We start from the raw sequence: 19,674 nt of genomic DNA on the forward strand, positions 1-19,674 counted from the left end.
TTAGGGGAATGCTGGTGTAAAGAGATTCCTTGCTTTCAATTATGGAATGCATGCAACATTTGGTTCCAGTTTGGCAATACCAGCAGACACCCCCGCCCCTCAAATGGCCTTTCATTTCCCTTTCTATAGGGAACCGATCTGATTTGCAGTTTGCAAACCCGTTTAAAATAGCTAATTCCAAAAACCTCCACTTTTTTTTTTTTGCTGCTTAAGAAAACAACCACAGTCGTCAACTTGAATGCGTTGCAGAAAACTTTACGCCGAATAATATATCCGAGGGGCGCAAAAGCATAGGAATAAAAAAACGATCCGGAGAAATGGCTTGCATAAAGGATACAGTTTGGGGGCGTGGGGGAAGGAAAGGGCAGAGAGAAGGATCAGGCGATAATGGCATCTGGGCCACCCAAGCGGCTCTAGCAGGAATGCGCGCATACATTCATGCTAATGACACTCCTAGAAAAGTCTACAGGGAGACGGCCAGAATGGGGCTGGCGCTGCACTAAGCTTATTTTTATTATTATTACTTTTGGACGGAGTGTGCTCACACCCGCCCTAACATCCGCGCTATCCACCAATTGCAGGGCATGATGGTACGACAGATCACTCGCCCGCCCTGATAGCAGTAGGGGTACGGGTAGTACCCTAGCAGCGGCTCACATATTCTGCGGCAGTAGCGGTGGGCTCGACGGCAGCGGGCGCAGCAGTATCCCCTCTCGTCCCAATGGTCAGGGAACTCGAAGCCGTGCTCGGTCTAGGGAGGAAGGAACAAAGAGTTGAGTTGGAGACAATTGACTCATTGGGTTGACCAGCACAAGCTTGGAGTTGACTGGCCTAAGGAAAACTTAGAAAGTGGGGAGGGGGGGGCAATGGTTTCCTACGGAAGGGGTCTCCAACTCGGCAGCTTTAATAAGACTTGCGGACTTCAGCGCCTAGAATTCCTCAACCAGCCATGGGTTTGCACTTGGTGGGAATCCATCGGCACATCCCAAAGGACGGGATTCTCCAACCTTGGCAACTTTAAGACTTGCGGATTTCAACTCCCAGAATTCTGCAGCCAACATGGGTCGCGAAGGTTGGAAACCACGGATCTAAGGGACATGCTGATGGATTCCCACCAAGTGCGAACAGTCTTCGGTTGATGTTATACAAGGGCATAAGCCAGGGGTCAGCAACCTTAAACACTCAAAAGAGCCTGCCGGCTGCTTGCAATTTGACAGTTCAAATCTTACCAGGCTCAAGGTTGACTCAGCCTTCTGTCCTTCTGAGGTGGATAAAATGAGGACCCAGATTTTGGGGGGCAATAGGCTGACTATAAACCACTTAGAGAAGGTTGTAAAGCACCCTGAAGCCATATATGTCTTAAGTGCTATAGCTATTGCTATAGAAGAGCCGTAGTGACGTAGTGGTTAGAATGCAGTATTGCAGGCTAACTCACTACTCACTGCCAAACAGTTCGATTCTGACCAGCTCAAGGTTGACCCATCCTTCCACCCTTCCCAGGTGGATAAAATGAGGACCCAGATTGTTGGGGGCAAATAGGCTGACTCTAAAACTGCTTACAGAGGGCTATAAAAGCACTGTGAAGCGGGATATAAGTATAAGCTATTGCTATATAAGAGCTGTAGTGCTGGTGTGGTTAGAATGCAGTATTGCACGCTTAATCTGCCCACAGCCTGGAGTTCGATCCTGACCGGCTCAAAGTTGACTCAGCCTTCTTCCAAGCCGGGGGGGGGGGGGGAATGAGGACCAGATTGTTTGGGGAGGGGGCAATAGGGGGCTGACTCTGTAAATGGCTTAGAGAGGGCTGTAAAAGCACTATGAAGCGGTATAAGTCTATTAGTATTGCTATTGCTAGAGAGACAAGCTTCCAAACGGAAGGCTGAGCTTGCTGGACGTGACCCGACAAAAGCACGCACGACAAAAGCGTGCCAACAAAACTGCGTCGCTAAAACCGCAACGTCATCAACGCGCCGACAACAGCACGTCGACAGAAGGGCGATTTAAGGGTGATTTAAGTTAAGGTAAGGGTTAGGTTTAGGGTTATGTTTAGGTTAGCGTTACGTTTAGTGTTAGGGTTAGGTTTAGGTTTATAGCGCGCTTCTGTCGCCGCGCTGTTGTCGGCGCGATTCAGCGCTCATTCGTCGGCGCGGTTTAGAATTCGTGGTTTAGTCTGGCGCGGTTTTGTCGTTCGCCCTTTTGTTGGTGAACCCTTGCTGGACAGGTAATTGGATCTGCTTTAGGGCAGCTTCCCGTGTTCCTTATCAGGGTAGTGTCCTTTGTACATCATCACAATGCTGCATCTCTTTCCTGCATCTTTCCCCCCCTCTAGGTCAAACGTTTCTGGCAAGGGCAGGATGCAACCTAACCCATCTCCATTGCAACTCTTACTCCTCCTTTTGTTAATTCCTTCCTTGACTCTCGCTTTCTGGTGCCAATTCCTAGCCCTCGTCTTTTGGCTACTCTGGCCTCTCGCGTCCTCTGCCGTTCTTTCAGATTTCACAACGCTTTGAAGCAAGAAAGGTTGCGCATATTTTCCGAGGGCTATCGGGGGGCTGTTTAATTGAAGGAGCAGGACTTTTCAGCTCTGCGGAAAAGATTGCGGAAAATTCCCACTTGGCTTGGAGTCTGGGCACGAGAATTGCCTTGTGACCATGGCCTGGTTTTTCAATTCCGGAGACTTACGTAGTCGTTGACCGGTAAGTCTTCTTCGGTCAGCTGCCGAGCGTGGCGTTTGGGGCCTTGGCTCCCTTCCTGGCTCAAGGACCGGCGTCCCTGCTGAACCTCTGCTTGGTTTCGCTCATCCATGGGAACCGGACCCTCATTTCCATTTTCAAAGTCTAGAAGGTTGGGATCTGGGGAGGGAGGTCCACAATCAGAACAACAGAATAACAGAGGTGGAAGGGACCTCGGAGGTCTTCTAGTCCAACCCCCGGCTTGGGCAGGAAACCCTACATCACTTCAGACAAATGGTTATCCAATCTCTTCTTTAAAATTTCCAGTGTTGGAGCATTCACAATTTCTGGAGGCAAGTTGTCCCACTGATTAATTGTTCTAACTGTCAGGAAATTTTTCCTTAGTTCTAAGTTGCTTCTCTCCTTGATTAATTTCCTCCCATTGCTTCTTGTCCTACCCTCAAGTGCTTTGGGGAATAGTTTGACTGCCTCTTCTTTGTGGCAGCCTCTGAGATATTGGAACACTGCTATCATGTCTCCCCTAGTCCTTCTTTTCATTAAACTAGACATACCCAGTTCCTGCAACCGTTCTTCATATATTTTAGTCTTCAGTCCCTTAATCATCTTTGTTGCTCTTCTCTGTACTCTTTCTGGAGTCTCCACATCTTTTTTACATTGTGGTGACCAAAACTGGATGCGGTATTCCAAGTGTGGCCTTACCTAGGCATGTTGGACCACCCACAACATTTGAAGGCAAGCTATTCCACTGATTAATTGTTCCCACGGTCAGGAATTTTCTCCTTAGTTCTAGGTTGCTTCTCTCCAGTGGTGGGTTTCAAAAATTTGTGGAACCTACTCTGTGGGTGTGGCCTCTTTTGTGGGAGTGGCTTGCCGGCCATGTGACCTGGTGGGAGTGGCTTGCCGGCCATGTGTTCTCTCTCTCTCTCTCTCTCTCTCTCTCTCTCTCTCCTTCCTTTTGTCTCTCTGTCCCTTTTTTCTTTCTCTCTCACTCTTTTTCTTACTTTTTTTCTTTATTTCTTTTTTCCTTTCTTTCTCTTTCTCTGTGTGAGTCTGTCTGTCTTTCTGTGTGTGTGTCAGTGGTGGGTTTCAAAATTTTTTGGAACCTCTTCTGTAAGTGTGGCCTGCTTTCTGGGTCCACTGGTGGAACCTCTTCTAACCGGTTCGGTAGATTTGACGAACCGGTTCTACCGAACTGGTGCGAACTGGTAGGAACCCACCTCTGCTTCTCTCCTTGATTAGTTTCCACCCATTGCGTTCCACCCTTAGGTTGGATTAGTTTCCACCCTTCAGGTATTTTTCAGAATAGACTAGAATAATGGCCTTGCTGCTGCTACTCTCAAGCTGGTCAGTTTCTTAACCCAGAGCATCTCTGCTGTTCTGGATTTAATTTTTGGCTTGACTAAGCCCATCCAGCCCTTCAGTGATTCCAAATGCCACTTCAGAATATGATTGAAAGCATTGTTGGCTTAATGATGCAAAGCCTCGCTGCCTTTAAAATATTTCTGGCAGCTTTGCTGCTTAAAAACTTTCCAAGCAATTTACAGAAATCATCAAGAGGAGCCTCAAGGTTAGCTGGATGTGTTTGTCCCTGCTCTTGTCAGTTTCAAATCTTTCAGTACGTTTCCTTAAAACGTGGTCATTTTAGGCTATTAGGAGGTGCTTGAACCCCACAATTTATCTCCCGCAAGTAAAATGTTATGAATTCATTCATCCACTTTACAATTCAGTATGTTAGTCAAACCTAGGAAACATGGTTAAACAATGAGGGGGTCCTTGGTGCTTTCTGAATTTGATTATTTTCTTGCATTACTCAAACTAGGTAATATCACCACTACTAAGGTACTGATGATGTTAACTAGTTGGGGAACAGTGGTGGGATTCAAATTATTCAACAACCGGTTCTCTGCCCTAATGACCAGCTGGGTAGGCGGGGCTCAGTGATCATGTGACTGGGTGGGCATGGCGAACTCAATGTCACTCATGTCGATGGGCGCTTTGCCTTAGCTGCTATAATGTAATAAAGGTTAACCAGAGAAACAGTTTCTGTAAGCAGGGCAATAAAGATCAGGCTAGAAACAACACCAGAATGTTTCCTTCCTGCCTTCCTTACAGGATTAGCCCTGTAAAGTGGGAAAAAAAATAAAATGAGATTTCTTCCAACAACCGGTTCTCTGGACTGCTTAGAAAGTTTAACAACTGATTCTCCCGAATAGGTGCGAACTGGCTGAATCCCACCACTGTTGTGGAATAAAATACCTGCAAGAAAACAAACAAACTCAGAGAGCACATAATGCGCCCTACAGTCCATTTCTGAGGGTAAGAGTGGTGGGAGTCAATTTTTTTACTACCAGTTCTGTGGGCATGGCTTGGCGGGCATGGCTTGGCGGGCATGACTTGGTGGTTGTGGCAGGGGAAGATTACCGCAAAATCCCCATTTCCTCCTGATCAGCTGGGACTTGGGAGGCAGAGAATAGATGGGGACAGGGCCAGTCAGAGATGGTATTTACCAGTTCTCTGAACTACTCAAAATTTCCGCTACCGGTTCTCCAGAACTGGTCAGAACCTGCTGAATACCACCTCTGGTAAGACGATAAGCAATGGGTGGAAACTAATTAAGGAGAGAAGCAATCCAGAACTAAGGAGGAATTTCCTGACAGTAAGAACAATTCACCAGTGGGACAACTTGCCTCCAGAAGTTATAAATGCTAAAACACTGGAAGTTTTTAAGAAGAGATTGGACAACCATTTCTCTGAAGTGGTGTAGGGTTTCCTGCCTAGGCAGGGGGTTGGACTAGAAGATCTCCAAGGTCCCCTCCAACTCTGTTATTCTAAGATATGAAATAATGGGGCACCCATGCTAGATGCAAAGAAAGGGTCAGAAAATGCCATTTGTGACATTGGATAAATTTCCGGCAGTATAATGTTGAGAGAAGATGGCCTTACCTCTTAGTGGGGTAGGATGGATCCAATACGCGCTAACGTTTTTGCAGAGGTCAAACATCTTGGATTCCTTCAGGAAATCTTTATTTTCAATTGGTTTCTCTCCTGGAACCCAGAGCACCGATTGCTCAAAATAGGTGACGGCTATTTCCTCTGCCTGCAAGACAGGACATATTCTCATGTCATATATAGTATGAAATGGTGCAGCATTTCAATCCAGATCTGTCCTCTCCATGTTGTTGTTGTTATTATTTTTCCTGGAGTACCATTCTTTTTTCCTGGACTAAAAATGGACGTATGCCACACTCACAAAAGAGGAAGGCGACCTTTCTTGATCCATTAGCCACCAAACAGAAATGTTCTGATCTAGGCTTCCCCAAAAAACACGAGGCAGAGTCCTGGTCCCGACAAAACCCCTTTTATTAAATGGATGTGAATTCCTCTCGTTCACATTCAGCAAAGGCCTGGCAAACAGTCTTTCGAAGGAATATTTAGGACCACAGACCTTATCTATCTTGGAAAGCTGCCATGTAAATATTTTCCCAAATGAGGTGCTGTGTATGGAAAGACTGGGCACAGAGTCTCTGAGATTCACGGACAGATCTTCACACTCCTGAAATGAATCTAACGACTGAGTGAACGAATTGTTTCCTGCAAAAGCCCACTCCCCTTTCGCTTCTCTTTTATTTCCTATGGGAGGGGCCAATCTGTGACTGTGACTTTACTCCCAAGTCTACCCTGATTTCTGAGTGGTTCTTTTCTTCAGGCAGCTCTGCGCATGAGCACACAGGGAACAGGCTCCAGCTGTTCCTCTGCCTCACTGCTGTCTAGCTCCGGAGGCACCTGATCACTGCCAGACGGCCTCGGCCCCGTCTCTGCCTCTGACACAGAGCCCTCGTCCGAGCCTTCCCCAGCCTCCAGGGCTGGCCCATGTTCCTCCCCAACCTCCTCACTGTCCAACTCTACTGCCAGCTCCACTGGTGGGCCACAAGAAGAAAAATAAAATGAAACAAGAACAGAGACCAACAATTCCTGCCATGAGAATGGAAGACGCACCTAATGGACAGCCAGAGTGTTTCAGCAATACAAAAATATCCTTTTTTCGACCCCTCAATTTGCTAGTCTGCTGTGTAACGCGAGAAACATGAAAAAAACGGTTTGAACTGAAGCCCTTGCAGATTTGACACACCAGTTTAAGTGTGAAATAGGATGTTTGGATCACCGCGGAAGTGGGGTTTTTTTTTGGGGGGGGGGAGATTGGAAAAGAGGGTTTTCCACCTCAAAATGCTTCTGAAATGATTTGAAGCAGACCCTTTCGCATTCGGAAGGCCTGTTTTGCTCGCACAATGCGGCGCTTCGAACTCAGAATGGGGAATTGAACTCTTTAAAAAAAAAAAAAGTGGGATCCTGAAAATATTTGCACACTTTTGAAGGCAGAGAGTGCGTTGAACTAGCATGGCTACTTATTGATGGATAAAATTGTAAGGAAAAGTTTCAGTGCTTCTTCCCTCCCCCCCCCCATTCAAGAGGCCCCCTGGATTTTCTGGTTTTTCTTTGAAGATGTTTCGCTTCTTATCCAAGAAGCTTCTTCAGCTCTGCTTCAGAGATGCGAAACATCTTCAAAGAAAAACCCAGAATGTCCAGTGGCCTCTTGAAAAAAGCACTTTTGGGGCATATAACACCAGTAAACTATTAAAGGCCAGTGGTATCACTGACAACAAAGGCCAAGGCCATGGTATTCCCCGTTGGCACACAGGGTTGTGTAAGCAGGACCACCAGAAGGGCTGTAAGATATAAAAATAAATGACCATGAATGATGGAAGAAATGGTTGACAGGCCGTAGGAGGAACCTATCGTCTAACCCTAACTGAAATTAAAGCAGACTGTTCACCAAGAGACCTATTAAGTTAAATAGCAATAGCACTTAGACTTATATACTACTTTATAGTGCTCTACAGCCCTCTCTAAGCAGTTTGCAGAGTCAGCCTCTTGCCCCCAAGAATCTGGGTCCTCATTTTACCCACCTTGGAAGGATGGGAGGCTGAGTCAACCTTGAGCCTCAGGATTGAACTGCTGACAGTGGACAGAGTTAATATAGCAATAGCACTTAGACTTATATACCACTTTACAGTAGTTTACAGCCCTCTCTAAGCAGTTTAAAGAGTCAGACTATTTGCCCCCAACAATCTGGGTCTTCATTTTACCCACCTCAGAAGGATGGAAGGCTGAGTCAACTTCAGCCTCAGAATTGAACTGCTGGCAGTGGGCAGAGTTAGCCTGCAATACTGCATTCTAACTGGGAGGGAGGGAGGAAGGAAGGAAGGGCAATAGCAATAGCAATACCACTAAGACATATATCCCTTTCCAGTGCTTTACAGCCCTCTCTAAGCAGTTTGCAGAGTCAGCCTCTTGCCCTCAAACAATCTGGGTCCTCATTTTACCCACCTCGGAAGGATGGAAGGCTGAGTCAGCCTTCAGCCTGGTGAGATTCGAACTGCCAAATTGCAGGCAGCCTGGCAGTCAGCAGAAGTAGCCCGCACTACTACCCTCTAACCACTGCGCCACCATGGCTCATGCTTTGATGTTTTTTTGGTGCTCTCTGAGCTTGTTGGCTTCCTTGCAGACGTTTCATTACCAAATTAGATAACACCATCAATGCTAGCGGGGAGTAGGGTTGGTTTTTATGTTATATTCAAGTGGCTTGCCCTGTCAGTGTTGGTGGGAGTGGTCTTGAAGGTTGTTTTTTTTAGTGGGCTTCTTTACTGTAAGCTTGTTTGGAAATTCCTTGATTGGGGTATTTTTTAACTTCTTGATTGTTAGCCTAATTGTGAGAGCCATGGTGGCGCAGTGGTTAGAATGCAGTACTGCAGCTAATTCTGCTGCCTGCTGGCTGCTTGCAATTCAGCAGTTCGAATCTCACCAGGCTCAAGGTTGACTCAGCCTCCCATCCTTCTGAGGTGGGTAAAATGAGGACCCAGATTTTTGGGGTAAGAGGCTGACTGTAAACCGCTTAGAGAGGGGCTGTAAAGCACTGTGAAGCGGTATATACCGGTACGTCTAAGTGCTATTTCTAATGTTAATCTTGGTGTTATATCCAATACTCCCACCAACACTGACAGGGCAAGCCACTAGAATATGAGAGCAAACCCTACTCTACTAGCACTGATGATGTTACCTAGTTGGGTAATGAAACGTCTCCAGAAATCAATCAAGCTCAGAAACCGAAGGTAAGGAGTTAGTGATAGGACACATTTACACCCTCGCCTGTCTCACGGTTTGAACAAAAATTACTTCTCAGAAGTCGCTGTGTTCATTTGAAGGATAATCCCTACTACAGATTTAGAAGAACACCTGTGGGTTGGGCTGGAAGACCTCCAGGGTCCCTTCCAAACCTATGATGAGAATTATCTGGACTAGCACTGATGATGTTACCCCGTTGGCTAATGAAACCCACATTTGGAGTTGTTTTGGAGGCTCGTTTAAAGTTCTTTTTCCCTCACCCTTCAGTCTGATTTTGAAAACTCACAAAGTGCCATCATCTAACTGTTCTGTAAAATTAACCGAAGAGTTCTTTCATTTCTTCTAAAGACTGGTCTGCTTTTACTACATAGAAGAGGGGCTTGGGAACCAACTGTTTACTTATAGCTTTGTAAAGTGAAATATCAGAAGAATAGAATTCATTATTGGCCAAGTGTGATTAGGCACATAAAGAATTGGTCTCTGGTGCATAAGCTCTCAATGTGCCTACAAGCCATGAGTGATAACATGAAGGGAAGGAGGAGAGGGTTGGGTAGGGGGGGGGAGGAGGAGGAGGAGGAGGAGGAGGAGGAGGAGGAGGAGAAATTTCTCCAGAAATCAACCAAGCTCAAAGACCACCAAAGACTCCTCATTTCAACCCTGAGCTATAAATATTCTCTTGTCTGCTTAAACGTTTTGACCGAGCTTGAAGCCAAGTATCCCTGAAAAAGACTGGGATGCTTGGAAAAATGGGAAGGCTGTAAGTCCAATTAAAGGGATTGAAACACATTGAAAACCGATCATAGTCATGTGGATGATATTTCACTTATTCTTTCTTTGCTACTCTCGTCTCAGCTGGGCTGCGTTTGGCCTTACGGTTGATTCCCTCTTCCTTGTTTTAGGGAAGACTCCATTTAGCATATGTTGAATCTCAGTCTCTCTCTCTCTCTCTCTCTCTCTGGCCTGTGAGTGATTTAAAAACCAATGGGGATTACTCTCCGCCGTCCTTTCCAAGCTGCTATAAATCTGCTCGCCGGCCAGCGAGCCTTTATTTAATTCAGCACATTCTTTCCTTCTGCATACCTCCGGCGCCTCCGTCTCCATCTGCGATGCTTCTGGTATCCCTTTAATCTGATTTTGGAGAAAGCATTTGGGATCGCCCATGAAAAAGAGACCAGTTATTCCCTGCAAGAAAAGCACAAAAATATAACCAGGTGAAGGTGGCAGAGGAAACAAACGCAACAGAGCTACATATCTGCAAGCCCACAGTTATTCTAATTCAGGATATATACCATCTATCCATTTTTGGTTGCATTAAAAGTGGGGCACAGCGGAGTAAACCTTCCCGGCTGTCTATAAATACTTCTATGCGCCTCTGATTTGCTGCTGGAACATAAAATAAATAAAGAAGCACCTCGGATTCAGAAGGTTCACCGTGGGGTTTTTGCTTGAATGCCTCGTGTTATAATGAATATTTCCCCCTTCCTGCTGACTTCCTTGTTTTTCTTAAAACAAACTGGCATTGCCTGTTAGCTAAGAGACTCCGCTGTGAATCAAGAGATTCCAGTTTCACTCCGACCTGCTGAGTCCACCGACTGAAGTAAGCCGTAATGTAGTTTATTGGCTTAGCGCACAACACACACAAAAAAACCTCGGCCAATTTGCTTTATTCTGTGCAGAAAATCGGCGCCTTCCATTTTGGCCTTTAAACAAAGGGGGATTATTCAGGCCGTAGCCGAGATGTGGACTAGGGTTGACCTGGCTCTGTCCTGAAAATGGACATACATACATTCTTAAAATCGTGTATTTCAAGAACTTCCTCACGGCCCTTCCCGGTCTGAAAGGTCTCCGTCCAGGCAAGGGGATCGATCGTCAGCAATATCTTCTGTTTCTCCACGTTGCTGACAAACATCTGCTCCAGTTCATAAATCTGCAAAAAGAGATTGGGGAAGAGTATGAATCTGTTGCAGTGGTTGATCACCCAACATGTTCGTTTAGGCAGTGTTGGCGACCCTTTTCAGCACTGAGTGCCAAAACAGCAACATGCACATGGGGAGGGGGGGGGAACACCAGAAACTGGAAGAACAGGTTCCTGGTGCGCACAAGCATGAATGCCGGAAACTGGAAGAGCAGTTCCCCAGCATGCATGTGTGCGGCGGGAAGCTCAGCTTCTGGTTTCTGGCTTGTGCGTGCCCAGCGGTCACCTGGTCTTCCGCTTTCTGGCGCAGATGTGTGCGTGAAGACCAGCTGGCTGGAACCCAGAAGAGTAATGGGCGACGGCTGGTGTGCCCAGAGAGATGGTTCTGCATGGCACTTCTGGCATGTGTGCCATAGGTTAGTGTTAGGTAAGCTCCCCGTTGGGAGAGAGAGTACGTTCAGCGAAGCGTTGTGAGAGTTGTGTTGGAGAACACACAAACCAGCATACAGAGTCACTGCAGTTTAAATAGGCTTTTACTTTCGTGGAAATAGAGATATCCGACTCCATCAAACAGTCCAAGTCATACACGGATAAGACAGTCAGTCATCAATGTCTTTCAGTTAAGGGATAATCCAAATAACATAGTCCAGTATCATATAATCAGTCTGGTACACAAAGTTTGCTAGCAGTTGCAAAACTTACAATAGCTTACGGCACTTTCCAACAGCCAGCTTCCAAAAACACTCAGATCAGATCAGTCCAGCATCTAACGAACAGAGACCTAACAGTCCTTCTGGCTCCCTCTTATGGCCGATTGAGGAAAACAGCAACCAATCACATTTTACAGTATGATTTAAAGAAACAGGTATAGCATTGTTACATGATTTATATATTGCCAACCCAACTGTAAGATTATATTCCTAACAGTTAGTCATCATAGGGTTAGGGTGTTACAGGCAAAATTGGGCAAAACTCATTTAACAACCGTCTCACACAGCAACAGAAATTTTGGGGCGTAATTGTGGTCCTTGGTGAAGGATTATCTGTATATTAATGTGGTGTGCGCTTTTCATTGCCAACTCAGAGCCATTTTGGACCAAGCAGGCCACAAAGAAGGAAGAAAATATTCTACGCTAGAATATTTTATTCTTGTTGTTAGCCGTGAAGTCGTGTCCGACCCATCATGACCCCATGGACAACCTTCCTCCAGGCCTTCCTGTCCTCTACCATCCTCTGGAGTCCATTGAAGCTCACGCCGGCTGCTTCAGTGACTCCATCTAGCCCCCTCATTCTCTGTCGTCCCCTTCTTCTTTTACCCTCCATCGTTCCCAGCATTAGGCTCTTCTCCAGTGAGTCCTTCCTTCTCATTAGGTGGCCAAAGCATTTGAGTTTCCTCTTCAGGATCTGGCCTTCTAAAGAGCAGTCAGGGTTGATCTCCTCTAGGACTGACCGGTTGGATGGCCTTGCAGTCCAAGGGACTCGTAGGAGTCTTCTCCAATACCAGAGTTCAACGACCTCCATTCTTTGGCGCTCAGCCTTCCTTATGGTCCAACCTTCACAGCCACACATTGCAACAGGGAAAACCAGAGCCTTGGCTATACACACTTTTGTTGGCAGGGTGATGTCTCTGCTTTTTAGTATGCTGTCTAGATTTGCCATAGCTTTCCTCCCCAGGAGCAAGCCTCTTTGAATTTCTTGGCTGCAGTCCCCATCTGCAGTGATCTTGGAGCCCAGGTAGAATACTTCTACCCTAGGAAATATTCTACCCTAGATTCAAACTGGCGTCCTTTTTGACAGAATCGCAGCCTTTTCTTCCATTCCAGACTGTTAGTAAATACTTGAAACATCAGACACCAATAGGTTTCACAGCGGTTAGGTTGCCTCATCAGATAATCCCCAAGGACAGATCGTGTTTTAGGCCAGGCCTAGTGGCATCTAGAAGACAGACTGGAAAAAAAGATTTTGAAATTCCACTTTGTTTGCAAGGAACTTTTTTGGGTGTGTGGGAGGGTGTGTGGGGAAGTTTATGTTTACGGCCGGCTTGATTTCATCCTTCTTCTTTTGAAAAAAGAGTTTGGGTCCCACTAATGCAGAATTGTGGCCAAGCTCTGAGAGAGGATATATAAGCTGCAAGAAAGAAAAGAAAAAAACGGTTTTGTACAAATGCTATTTGGTTCTAAGGCAATAAAGTTGAAATATTCCTGGCGTCGGTTTCTCTGTTATCCTGAACAGCAGGGGCTTTCTTTATGGCCTGATCACACGGCTGCAGCCCCCGGGGACCTCTAAAAATATCTCTTCCCCCCCTCCCAAATTGCAATGTTTAATGCATCAGAAAGGGAAGATGATGAAATGCAGAGGGACTTGTCATATTAATGAGATTTAATTAGCTCGATTCCATGCTAATTAATTGGAAATTAAAATGAAAACGGATTTATTATCCTGGGTGCACTGTTGTTCCTGGCTCTGTTTGAATGTCTGAAGACCGTTACATGTCATTCAGAGGACACATGCTGTTCTTGTCGGGACACACATCTGCTGTAGACTCTTCCAATCCATTAGAAGGGATCTTGGAGGTCTTCTAATCCAACCCCCTGCTCAAGCAGGAGATACCTATACCATTTCAGACAGGCGGCTCTCCAGTCTCTTCTTAAAACCTCCACAGATGAAGCACCCACAACTTCTGAAGGCAACTTCTGTTCCACTGATTAATTGTCCTCACTGTTAGGAAGTTTCTCCTTAATCCCAGGTTGCTTCTCTCCTTGGTTAGTTTCCATCCATTGTTTCTTCTCTTCCGTTCTGGTTTCTTTGGAAAATAAGTTGACCCCCCCCCTCTTCTTTGTGGCAGCCCCTCCAAATACTGGAATACTGTTATCATGTCATCCCTAGTCCTTCTTTTCTCTAGACTGACCATACCCAATTCCTGCAATTGTTCTTCGTATTGATGAAAGAAATGTCCTTCTGGGTTCAGCTCCAAGTGGGGAAAAAGACACCGGAGACATGGAGGCTGCTTGGAAATATGGTTTATTGGTGGACAGAAGTACATGGCTTGAGCCCTGAACAGAAAAGGTGGTCACATGCTTCAATGTTGGTGGAGAAGAAGAGAAGGGCCGAGGGAGGGGCTTGCTAGGCTTTTTATAACCTGTTCAGTCCCACCTCTCTGTTTCCTGTTCCTGTGTAAGAAATGTTTTCTGATTGGTTGTCAGACTCCCATGGGGCCATGCAGGGGCTACTCTCTAGGCTGTGTTTTGAATCCAGATTTGGTTGAGTTCTTAGATGCCATGTGGTCAGTTGGGTAAAGTTCCTTAATCCCTTCCCCCTGCAGCTGCAGTGGAGAAGTCTTTATTATGTAAAAGTCGACTAGCTTGGCCTTAATGGCCCATTAACAGTGGGGATGGGCAGGAAGCTACAGGCAACTATTCTGTCTTTTAAAACATGTTTCTTTCTTTTCACATCCAGAGAAATATTCTGCCTTTTCAATATTTCCTAGGATATTTCATTTTTCTGGGAGAGGGCTGGGTGATAACTTCCCACAGTATGTTTTAGTCTCCAGGCCCTTCATCATCTTCGTTGCTCTTCTTTGCACTTTTCCCCAAAGTCTCTGCATCTTTTTTTGTAAGAAAAAGAGCGTTTTGTTGTGACTCATGTGAGCCAAGTCTGAATTTTGGAGCGATGGGAATCAGTGCCTCCATATGCAAACCCTTGATGCTTATCATCTTACAGATGTCACAGGGCAATTAAAACAAATGGAAGAAGCCTGAAAGGAAAGGCAGAGAAGCTGGGTTAATGGTGGATATCTTCCTCCTGCACTTAACTTCAGCATTTTGGTCTTAAGTACACCATTCTCCAGAATGAAAGTATGAAGCTCCTCTCCTTCCCTCCCTATTTACTTTTTGGGACCGGGACGAAAGTCTAATTGCTCTGCTGTCCTTAATTTGTTGTTTGCTAAAATGACATTTGAAACTAGATTTTCATGCAATGTGTTTTTCCTGGAAGGTGTTACAGAATGTCTGGGCAAACAGTAGTTTCCTTATGCCGACTGTTCCACTGGGATGATTTAAAGCAGGGGGAAGAAGCTGGCCATGCTAGTTGTTGCACCACAACACCCATTATCCCGGAGAGCTGGCTGGTGATTGGAACTAGCGTCCGACAATATCTGTAGAGCCAAGAGTCTCCCATCTTTGATTGAAAGCAGTGCCCACATTTGCAATGATTTGTTGTTGTTAGTTGCAAAGTTGTGTCCGATCCATCACAATCCCATGGACCATGTTCCTTCAGGCCTTCCTGTCCTCTACCATCCTCTGGGGTCCATTCAAGCTCTCGCCGACTGCTTCAGTGACTCCATCCAGCCACCTCCTTCTCTGTTGTCTCCTTCTTCTTTTGCCCTCAATCTTTCCCAGCATGAGGCTGTTCTCCAGGGAGTCCTTCCTTCTCATTACGTGGCCAAATGATACCATTTGCAACGATACGGTTTGCTTAACCATGCATTTCTGAACTACCCAATTTCCTGGATTTGTATGGACTGTTGAACTCCTTTGTGAAAGAAGGCAACACAGGGGAAGTTGGAACGAGGCATATTGTGTACAGTAAGAATCAGAGGTGGGTTCCTACCAGTTTGCACCTATTCGGTAGAACCGGTTCGTCAAATCTACCGAACCGGTTAGAAGAGGTTCCACCAGTGGACCCGGAAAGCAGGCCACACCTACAGAAGAGGTTCCAAAAATTTTTGAAACCCACCACTGGTCCTTGGATATGATTATTCTACACTATCATGCTGGTATTTATAAAACTCAGTGCCTCTGTGAAAGGTAAGGATGACTACTGCGTTTGTGGTGCAATCAGAACATTGCGTGTGTTGAAGTTGTTTTAACGCAAACCAAAGATGCCTTTTAAAAAAACAAGTTTACATCATATTCTTATGCATGCCAGTGCTGTGTGTAAGGTAATTTAAGGTGGTTCTGACAAGTGTCTTTGGCATCTTCATATCCGGTCACATGGGCAGCAAGCCACTCCCATTTGGTCACATGGGTGGCAAGCCACTCCCACAAAGGAGGCCACACCCACAGAGTAGGTTCGATTTTTGAAACCCACCACTAGTATGAATTAATGATTCCGGGAAGAAGAAAACATGGAGTTTGGGACATGCAGTTACAAGAGTTATTTGAGATTTACATGTTAGCCTTCTAGATCTGGAGAAGTGGACGATGGTCCAGGCAGGACAAGAAACCCAGTATAGTGGTACCTTGGTACTCAACATCTTCAAAACCCGTCAAATTTGGTACCCAATGCATTTTGAGGTGAAAATGTTGCCCCGGGAACTCATTGTTTGTTTGATAGTTGACATGCTACGGTAGGAAGGCCACAGAGAATGGACAGGAACTTAGCCATGCCTGGGAATGTCCCTGCAAAGCGAAGTTGGGGATTGCCTCAGAGGGTGGACAGGAAGTTAGCCATGCTGGGAAGGTCGCTGACATAGGAATGGAATGGAATAGAATAGAAAATAGGAGAGAGGAGAAAACAGAGAGCAGAATAGAGAACAAAAGAGAGAATAGAAGAGAATAGAGAATAGAATTACAGAATAGAATAGAATAGAGCTCCTTATTGGCCTAATGTGACTGGACACAAAAGGAATTTGTCTCTGGTGCATAAGCTCTTAGTGTACATACAAGCAACAAGTGAAATCATGTTCACAATTGTAAAACAGGGAGCAGACAGGAAGTCGTTCCCGGCAAAGCAAAGTGTTGTTCAGTACGTCACGTGGTTTGTTTGGTATTCATCGTTTTTAGTAGTCATTGCACCTCCTGGAACCAATTAAAGACGAGTACCGAAGTACCACTTTATACTGAAGATTGATCCTGAATATACTTCCCAGCCGAGGTGGCGCAGTGGTTAAATGCAGCACTGCAGGCTACTTCAGCTGACTGCAGTTCTGCAGTTCGGCTGTTCAAATCTCACCGGCTCAGGGTTGACTCAGCCTTCCATCCTTCCGAGGTGGGTAAAATGAGGACCCGGATTGTTGTTGGGGGCAATATGCTGACTCTGTAAACCGCTTAGAGAGGGCTGAAAGCCCTATGAAGTGGTATATAAGTCTAACTGCTATTGCTATTGCTATTGCTATAGCCCTCTCTAAGCGGTTTACAGAGTCAGCATCTTGCCCCCAACAATCTGGGTCCTCATTTTACCCACCTCGGAAGGATGGAAGGCTGAGTCAACCTTGAGCCGGTGGGACTTGAACAGCTGAACATCAGGCAGCCGGCAGTAGTAGCCTACAGTACTGCACTCTAACCACTGCGCCTCTTAACTGATCATGGACTGATTATGGACCGAAAGAGGAGCAGGCCATTGGTTATAGACGCATAAAGTTTTCTACATCCTAAGATCTTTTCTTTTTTTAATTTGCTGGCACCCACATGGGTACATCAAGTTACCCACGCAGTCTCTCCCCTCCAGGAATATCCCTGGGGTTGCAGGCGTCTGGAATGCAAATGGTTTTTGCAGACCTGCCTCCTGCAGGCAGGTTATTGGAAACAGATGCTGGCCTTGGATAGGGAAGCCAGGACGGCATAGCCCGCCGGCCAGTTTTTGGCCGATGGACATTTCTCAGCTTCCTTTACGGACAGTAGCAGAACTGACTTGAGAATGGGTCCCCAAAGAACTTCCTCTCTCAAATCTATTAAACTGTCCGTGCCTTTTTTATTTTTATCAAGAGCTGCATCACTTCAGAAATAACCTGCAGGATTATAATATTTTTCGGCTGTGCATTGGAAAGGCCTCCTGTGGCAAAATGGCTAATTAAGTTATGGGACTGCAGTAGATTTGATGTAAAAAATAAAAAAGATCCTTGTATTTAAAAATGAAATCTGATGCGGAGTTCAGGTCTATCTGGAAAGCATTCCTGGTTAATGATTTGCTCTACAGATTTTGTACTCCAGTCTAAATTTGGGGGTTTCTAGTCCAGAGGCGGTATTCAGCCGGGATCTCTCCAGTTCGGGCCAACTGGTAGCAGCGGCTGCGGGAGGCTCCACCCACGCGCCCCGATGTAATGTGCGAGCACTGCGCATGCACAGGCGTGGCGCGTATGCTCACATTTATGAACTGGTAGGGAAGGTAAATGAATCCCACCAGTGGTTTCTACATTTAGAGTGTGGGGTGCACACACACACACACACACACACACACACACAAAATATATTTGGGGGGGGGTTGATACTGGCAGAAAGTAATTCTTATAATTATTCCATAAAGCGACTGAATCAATATGGCAACTTCTCAGCCCTTCCAGCTGCAAACTCATGAAAGTCCAATTTAAATTGGCAAGAGATCAGTTGCCTTCCCAAAACAAGCGACTTCTTTAATGCGTGGCGGAGTGGATTTCTCCTCCAGTTCCTGACGACTTAATTGAAACAAAATGGAAAGGAACTTCTCACAATTAAGGGTGCTAAGGAAAGAAATTGCTGATTTTCCACAGCTGAGATCCCACTGCGAAAAGAAACGGCAGCACAGCATAAAACTTTTGACAGGTTTCTCCATGTCTTTTTAAAGTGGGGGGTAGAAATATCCACTCCCCCCCTTTAAAATATCTAATATAATCCCAAGGGACGCTGTGGCTCAGTGGCTAAGATGCTGTGCTTGTCAATCAGAAAGGTCGGCAGTTCGGCGGTTTGAATCCCTAGCGCCGTGTAACGGAGTGAGCTCCCGTTACTTGTCCCAGCTTCTGCCAACCTAGCAGTTCGAAAGCAGGTAAAAATGCAAGTAGAAAAAGAGGAACCACCTTTGGTGGGAAGGTAACAGTGTTCTGTGCGCCTTTGGCACTGAGCCATGCCGGCCACATGACCACGGAGACGTCTTTGGACAGTGCTGGCTCTTTGGCTTTGAAATCGAGATGAGCACTGCCCCCTAGAGTTGGGAACAACTAGCACGTATGTGTGAAGGGAACTTTTACCTTAATATAATCCTGAGAATAGAACTTACCTTTTGGGGAGCAGGCTTCCAAAAATAGGAGACCATCAGAATAGTCAAGGTGAGCGAGAGGAGCAAAATGAAGGTTAATGTGGCCCAAATCTGGACTCTTTTGTAGAGTCCCTTCTCGGCAGTGTGAGCCTGAAAGGAGGAGAGAGATTTTCAGGAAAGACCAGTTTCAGACAAGTCACAGAATAGAATTTTAGAATCACAGGGCTGGGAGGGACTTTGGAGGTCTTCTAGTTCACCCTCCCTACTCAAGCAGGAGACCCTATACCACCACGGAATGCCCAATCCTAGGCTGCATAAACAAAGGGATAGAATAAAGATCATGTGAAGTGTTAATACCACTTTATAATGCCCTGTAAGGCCACATTTGGAATACTGCATCCAGGTTTTGTCACCATGATGTAGAAAAGATGTGGAGACTCTAGAAAGAGTGCAGAGAAGAGCAACAAAGATGATTAGGGGACTGGAGGCTAAAACATATGAAGAACGGTTGCAGGAACTGGGTATGTCCAGTTTAATGAAAATAAGGACTAGGGGAGACATGATAGCAATGTTCCAAGATCTCAGGGGTTGCCACAAAGAAGAGGGAGTCAAGCTATTCTCCAAAACACCTGAAGGCAGGACAAGAAGCAATGAGTGGAAACTAATCAAGGAGAGGAGCAACCTAGAACTCGGGACAGATTTCATAACAGTGAAAACAATTAACCAGGGGAACTACTTGTCTCCAGAAGTTGTGAATGCTCCAACACTGGATGTTTTAAAGAAGAGATTGAATAAGTATTTGTATGAAATGGTATAGGCTGAGTAGGGGTTTGGACTAGAAAACCTCCAAGGTCCCTTCCAACTCTTCTCTTCTCTCTTCTTCTCTAAGACTAGAAGACCTCCAAGGTCTCTTCCAACTCAACTCTTCTCTTCTCTGTT

General features: G+C 45.8%; 1 protein-coding gene across 1 annotated transcript; it reads right to left on the bottom strand.

Annotated features, from left to right (window-relative positions):
* Window positions 1-483: 483 nt before the first annotated feature.
* Window positions 484-18,879, bottom strand: TNMD (tenomodulin). Its single transcript, XM_087727248.1, has 6 exons — window positions 18,757-18,879; window positions 10,660-10,800; window positions 9,954-10,055; window positions 5,637-5,790; window positions 2,683-2,852; window positions 484-751 (listed from the first exon to the last, which is right to left on the bottom strand). The coding sequence occupies exons 1-6, from the start codon at window positions 18,790-18,792 to the stop codon at window positions 542-544; spliced, it is 813 nt and encodes a 270-aa protein (XP_087583374.1). The 5' UTR covers window positions 18,793-18,879; the 3' UTR covers window positions 484-541.
* Between the last annotated feature and the right edge of the window lie 795 nt (window positions 18,880-19,674).

Source organism: Thamnophis sirtalis, unplaced genomic scaffold (assembly GCF_051295495.1).
Source record: "Thamnophis sirtalis isolate CommonGarterSnake01/CBP01778 unplaced genomic scaffold, rThaSir2_p1.2 scaffold_13, whole genome shotgun sequence".
Lineage (NCBI taxonomy): Eukaryota > Metazoa > Chordata > Lepidosauria > Squamata > Natricidae > Thamnophis > Thamnophis sirtalis.